The sequence below is a fragment of the Charadrius vociferus genome, unplaced genomic scaffold, assembly GCF_000708025.1.
Source record: "Charadrius vociferus isolate BGI_N301 unplaced genomic scaffold, ASM70802v2 scaffold217, whole genome shotgun sequence".
Taxonomy (NCBI): domain Eukaryota; kingdom Metazoa; phylum Chordata; class Aves; order Charadriiformes; family Charadriidae; genus Charadrius; species Charadrius vociferus.
In genome coordinates this window covers 809,648-816,557 of record NW_009649190.1, presented here as the reverse complement: position 1 = coordinate 816,557, position 6,910 = coordinate 809,648, and the positions used below count along the sequence as shown (strand labels likewise).

The window sequence follows — 6,910 nt, the reverse complement described above, 5'->3', positions numbered from 1 at the left end:
TTGTCCAGTTCTGTGGTCATGTGCCTCTTCTAGTTTGAAGATGGATTCCATGAAGTGCCATTATTTCTTGTGGATTACCTGAAATAATGAGGTGGAAGGACATGAGGTAGTTTTCTAAATGCTGGTAGGTCTCTGCAAACCTTTTTTCCCATTGAATTATAAGTCTGGATATTAATTTGAACTTTACAGATCTGTTTAAAAGATAATGCTATCTCCTCTCATAGTAACTGCATGTGCAGAAATTGTTACTAAGTTGTCAACCTTTATATTAGCAAATTATTTTGCATTTTCAGCCTCTTTTTATAATGGAACGTCTGTCTTCCAGAGTATACTACTGAATACAAGTGAAAGATGCAAAATGCATGCATTAAACTGTCAGTTTCCCAATAAAATAATAGCATACCTGAGGGTTGATATGAGTAGTATATACTTCAGTTACTATCAGAGCATTTATTTAATTATACAATTTCATACAATTTGTGCATAGCTTGTATTTAAAAAATAAAAATCACCGTAATGTACTATTGTGTTGCATGAAACCAGAAAGAAAAAAAACTAAAATGAATGGTGTTTATGCATTTTCCCTTTTTCCTTTCCCTGCCTTTTTGTATCAGGAGCTGCTGAAATGGGTTGTGGATTGAACAAACTAGAGAAGCATGATGAAAAACGTCCTGGTAATATCTATTCAACTTTGAAGAGGCCCCAAGTAGAAACCAAGATAGATGTTTGCTATGAATATCGATTCCTGGACTTCACAACACTAAATGATAGTAAGTACACAATATTTTTCTTTAAATTTTTTGTTTCTATTCAAGTTAACATGTTAATTGCTCCTTGATGTTTTTTGAATAGTGCATGTAATAGTTCTGTTTTAAAAATGTCTTTAGTTTCTTTAAGTAAAGCCTTCTCTTCAGTCATAATGCTGACATGCGGCGATCTTATTGAGAATTTTCTGTAAATTTTTAACCTTAGAGCTAGTTGTAGGTTCTCAGATTTTTGGTTCATTTACGCCATGCCCCCTTTCCCCCCACCCCCATTTGTTTTTTTGCTTAGTCTAATACAGTTTTTTTTTTCTCCTTAATTTGCATTTTATCCAGGTTTCATATGGGAAAGCAGTTCAGGTCTGCCAGGTTTTATGCTTTACTGCTCTTTTTTCTTCCTCCCTCCCCTTCTGCTCCCTGTGCTCCCTCAGGAGTATTTTGAGAGGTTAAACTTACTGTTTTCAGTTTTGCTAACGTACCTTAAATAACTGTTAAGTGGTTACAAATACTTAGAAGTGCACCCATGTGGGTGTAAGTAGGATAGTAGGAGACACTGAAGATGTAAAACATCAAAGGGGTGAAGGTCCAGTCTCATGCAATTTTTATCTCCCCCCTGCCCCATCTGAAATTCTGAAATAGTCTTGCTTTAGTTCACATGACAATCCACAGATACTTCATTTCTTTCCTTTCTGATTGACATCAAGCATCTCTGCCAGTATTGCTCACACCATCGCCTGTGCCCTCTTTCACTTCAAAATTAGCCTGTTCTACAAGCAATTACTCCTCACACCATTTGGAAATCTGAAGCTTGAGCAGAAGGCTGGGACCTGCTTCTTGCTATATATAAAACAACACAGTACCAAAATCTGTTATAGCTAGCTGGCGGGATGCCAGGTAGAGCCTCTGCTTTTGCCCTGCAGTGTGCTGCTACTTCTCTTGTTTTGCAAGTCAGGTCAAAGGCAAAGCCAAAGCGGTACGTCTCTCACTGTGTGAGACAAAGAACTGCTGGTGCGTCGCTTGATGTGACACCTCCAGTGCAGTTCAGTATGTTGAGCGCAGAGGAAAGTGAATTTATTGGTTTTTTTAAAAGCTTGCTGCAAGTGAACTTGAATTTGGGAAAAGGTGGAGATTTGGGATAGGTGATTGGACAGGAGTAAGCTTTTGTAGGCAATGTGGGAGCTGAGAAATCTTGTATTTCCAGACTTTTCTTTGTGTTTCTCTTCCTATTTGCGGATTCTTCTGTTTGTTGTTATGCTAATTGGGATGCACTGCAGTTACTGAGAGCACCAAACTAAAGGAGAAGGATTTTTTTTTTTCATGTTTATGTATTGCAGTTGTTTCTGTGCTTATGTATTTTTATTTCAAAATGAACTGTTTATGTTGTTCGATAGTTTGACGACTTTTACTAAGATGTACTGTGTCATTAGTGAATATGAATTAATATTGAGGACACCCTTGTATGGGCTTTTCTGGGATGCTCATCACTTCTGATTGTTTCACAAGCTTTAGTGTGTGCATTCTCCTCATATCTTATGAAGTCTCATCTTTGTCACTGTATGGAGGAAGAATCAGTACATGCGATAGCAATGTGACTTGCCTCAGGCACAGAGGATGTCTGGCACAGAGCAAAAAATTAAACCCAGAGCTTTCCAAATCTGATTAAATGGATAGGTTTGTTATAAAGCATACTATGTTTTTCTTACTCGTTATAGATTGCTTTATTATGATTTTAGGAGGCATGGCTTTAAAGAGACTGTGAGTAGAAGTACTTTTATCAAATTCTTTGGCTCGCCAAAGAGTATAAGCTATTCAGCTCCCATTGAGTTCTGTTTTGGCATGTTGTATCCCCATCACTCCACTCTCTTACAATGCCAGTGGATGTGCAGATTTGGAGGGGATGGAGTTGTTGTTCCTGCTCTTTTTCCTTAGTATCACCCATGGCTGTGTGCTCTTAGGATTGGCAGGGTAACAGCTAGTCGGTACGCAGCTCCCTCCCTATTCATGTCATTGGCTGTATGAAGGCTCACATCCCACCACGTAGTTCCAGGTTTTTCTCAATGGTGAGAGCATCACTGATTCATTTAGTTTTTGCTCAGAAACAACCTCTGCAGATAACCAAAGTTGATGAGTGTTTCACCTATGCCTACATGGATTCAGAGGCTTCTAAAAGTGAAACGTGCACAGCTGTGTAAAAAGAACATTTGGATTGTGAAGTCTGTCTTCTGTGAATCTACTTTAGCCCTTTCAGTTTGTATGTATAACCTGACATCGTTTTTTCCACGTTTTTTCTGCTTCATGAGATTTTTAGAATAAGCCATGCTAAATCATGAGTGGCTGCAGACTATTTTATTGTAGCCTTATTCTACGCCTTACTTACAACACTAGTGACCCTAGCTCTGTAGACTGGTACTCATTTTTCTCTGAGACTTCTCTGTAATGTTTACTGCTCTAACTGTATCTCGCACAAGCGTTTAATCTTAATGGTGAGAAGGATGTGATTATCTCTATGTTGCAAGTGGGGACTAATACAGAGATTACTGCCAGAAGTTTTCCAAATCCTTAGTGTTTCTTCATGTGTTCCAAAAGCAGGTCTTATTGACTTTAAAAGTAAATGTGGATGCTGGTCGTATTTGCAGTTTGGAACGGCGTATATTCTCAAATCTGATATCCAAGTAATCAGTGATCACTTCCAGAATGTAGTGTACGTTTTATCTGCAGTTTCACAGGCAGCTAGGTGGATGTAAGTTTTCTGCAGCTATATATGGGGAGATACTGCTCCCCTCTCACTTCCTATCAGCTCTGTGAATTGATGTAGCTCATGGATCTGTCAGAAGGCTATGTAGTCTTTTTGTTTCATTATCATCTGCCAGATCAGTGTCTTGTGGAAGGGTCTGAAGAATGCTGGAGCTGATAGAATTGGTGGGAGTATGCAGTCAGGAAAAGAAAAAGGACCTTCTTTAAATCAGCTCACACTGTTATGAACTCATTCCCTTAGCATCACTCGGTTGAAGACGGGGATAAAATACTGTCCTGGTGGTCGTTTCTCTCCTATGTTAGCCAGAAACTTAACTTTTCTTGCTTGCTGTCTTTGGTTACTGTTTACCTTCTGACATACACAGCTAAAGGATGTTAGGAAATAAGCTCCTTTATTATACATTTAATTCATTTCCAAACTTGAGCCTTGCTCTGCACTGATGCAGATGTCCAATGGAAGATAGTGTTTGATCATTTATTTAAGTACTGTATAAATAATGCATAGATGCAAAAGACAGAATTAAGGTTGCAAGTGTAAACTTCATTCTAATGTTTCCCAATGTTACAGAATTGACATACTTGGAAGCAAAGTGTCCAGAGAAAGATTTCCCAAGCTTTCAAGGAAATCAGACTATGAAGAGCCCATCAGCTTCCATCATGTGTCACAACACTGATAATCTGCATGGTTCTTCAGAATGAAAATGCTTAGATTTGCCACTGTCCTTTACTTCTTGAGCAAGTGTGATAGTTGATAGTAGCAAAGGGTTATCATCTAGTGTAGATTGGCACTTTAGGAATAAGGAGCGCTTTGCTGAGGCATTTCAAAACCATGAGGTGGGTATGCTCCTTTTGAGTTGTTGGCTTTATAACGTCTACTTATAAGCCTTGTCTGTCTTGTTTTCTGCTAAGGTGGCCTTTTTTTGAGAAATCACAGTCTGTCTTCAGTGTTGTCCCTTGACAGTGTCATCCTGTGTTCTGTTCTTTAGTCGTCTGTAATGTCCAAAGCTTGTGGGCTGCTGCTGTCCCTCAGGTGAAATCACACCAGATTTCACCTGAATTAAATTGATAAAATCGTGCCATTTCTTGTACTTGTCAAGACAACATTAACAGGTTTGTAAATTGGATGACTCATTACTGGGTCAGCAAAATGCCAGAGATGGTGCAGAGGAAGAGCAGGATCTTACCCCTGTTAGCAGCAGTGAGCTCTTGGGTCACCCCGACTGTAACATGCAGCTTCATTCCTGGTGTGCTCATGCAGCTCCTGAAATCTACCCACCTTGCCATCATCTTAAGGCTCGTTCCTTCACTGGGTCAGTCTCACTTGTCACTGTACAGTCCAGTCCTGCATCATCTTCATCTTCAACTACTTTCTTGTGAGAGGTTTCTGCCCTCAGTCATTTCTTCTGCTGCTCCCCTTGAGTCATTCTGTGTCAGAATCCTGACGTTCCCACTGGTGGCATGCAATGGGTGCAGGTAATGATTTGGAGAGGGTGCACGCTTTTTTAACAACGTACTCTGAATAGCTTTATCTGCATTTTGAATGTTCTAACTCTGCTAGCTAATCCTCACTTTGGAGGTGCACAACTGGCTGCCTTCTCACTGATTTTGAGACAATACTAATGCTAAGTGACAATGATTGAATTTTATAACAATAAAAAATTTGAGGACAATAAAAGGCAGTTTCCCAGTACTGGGAAAAAAAACCCCAAAAACCAAAAAGATTATACCACCCTCCCCCCGAAAGTAAAAAATTGTTTAATTTGCATCCCTCTCTGTATAAATAAAAGGAGCTGAAAAATGGTCGTCTTATATCTTATCTCCAAGTTTTATTGGAAATAAGAGGTAAATGGTGAGCGAACCTGAGGAGCACATGCGCTGACAAATGAAATAGCCTTAATTTAAAGCAAGTGTGTTTTCAACAGTGACTCCATGGGTCAGGCTGTTTTTGTTTTGTTATTTTGTTTGAAAGAGAAACACTTTAATAATGTGCATTCCTTTCATAGATCTTATGTGATCTACTTACTGTGGAAAACTTCACTTCCAGCGACAGGTTGTACAGACACTGAGCTCTCTCTCCCTCTTCTTCATCCTTTATTTCTTTTCTTCCACCTCTTTTCAGTTATGATGACCTCCTGAGAGAAACCAGGAATCTGATAGTTATTTATCTCTTTCCTTTTCCTCAGAATAGTTTTTTTTGTATTTTGAAGGGGCTTTTTTACCGACTTGACTGGATTTTTCTTTTTTTTTTTCTTTACATTCCTATAGTAACTCATTGGCCTGATGACTTACGAGAGGTTTTGGTCTTGAATAAAGTTGGCATGAAACATATGCTAGCCATGTGATGAGAATGAAATGGGGGTATAATTTTTTTTTCTTTTTTTAAATGGGGAAAGGCTATACTCTGAACAAGCCATTTGTGCTATAAAACCACTAAAATCCAGATGTTTTGACTGACGGAATGAAAAATAGCAATGCTTCACATGTCCCAGTGAAGTTCTTAAGTTATAATGTGAGTACAAGGGCGTATATTTTTTTATTCTTTATGTCAAGAACTTGTCTCTTCAGTAAAAAAACATTAAAATGAAGAAAAGTATTTTAAAAGTAAGGTTATTAGTTACATTCCAACATTTCCACCCTATTTTTTGCTTGATTCTTCTAAGTGTTGTTGTCTAAGGACATGTATTTTACTAGGACAATACTCCTTGTATAACAGATTTACTATGCACATAAAACCTTCTGATTTGAGGCATTTTTTTATACATATGTGTATTTATATTTATGTGTATGCATTTATATATAAAATTTGAAAGTGTATCTGTCTTTCAAGCTCTGACAAGCTTCTGGATTCTACACAATAATGTTTTGGAACCAGTTACAGTAAAACCCCATTTGTTACAGTCTTACTACAACTGCTATGGCTGGGCTTTTGACTTGATTTTTATTGCTTTTTTTTCTAATACTAGGCACAAATAATGTGGTAATGAACCTTAATAAAAGACATTATTATATTACAATCAGTAGTTAAAGAAACATTTCAGCATGGACGTATTCTTAATTTGGGATTAAATTTCAGTTGTGTGCGGGCTTAAATTAATAAAAACCCCTCAGAGCAGGGAAAGAAGAAGCCTAATTGGAACTTGGAAGTATCATGCACTGGAAAGTGTGCAAATGGAGGACAGAGAAGGCATTTTTCCTATAGAATATGTATGCCTTTTTTATCAGGAAATTCTGTTTGCTATAGAACATAATATTTGTTGTTGACTTCAGTGCTTACTGTCTCTTCCTATCAGTAATTTTTATATTACATTTAACAATTATTTGTGCCTGCCTTCTGCTTTCTGTTTCTCTTCACCATTCACTTAAAAAAAAAAAAAAAGCCCCCAAACCCAAAAACA

At 37.9% G+C, this 6,910-nt stretch overlaps 1 protein-coding gene across 1 annotated transcript in view; it reads left to right on the top strand.

Moving 5' to 3' along the window:
- The first annotated feature begins 612 nt into the window (after positions 1-612).
- The window catches only part of RFTN1 (raftlin, lipid raft linker 1), an 87,604-nt gene continuing 81,306 nt past the window's right edge, over positions 613-6,910 (top strand). The window contains exon 1 of the mRNA XM_009888946.1: positions 613-770. Coding sequence (XP_009887248.1) covers positions 626-770 — 145 coding nt within the window. The 5' untranslated portion in view covers positions 613-625. The remainder of the gene's footprint in view (positions 771-6,910) is intronic.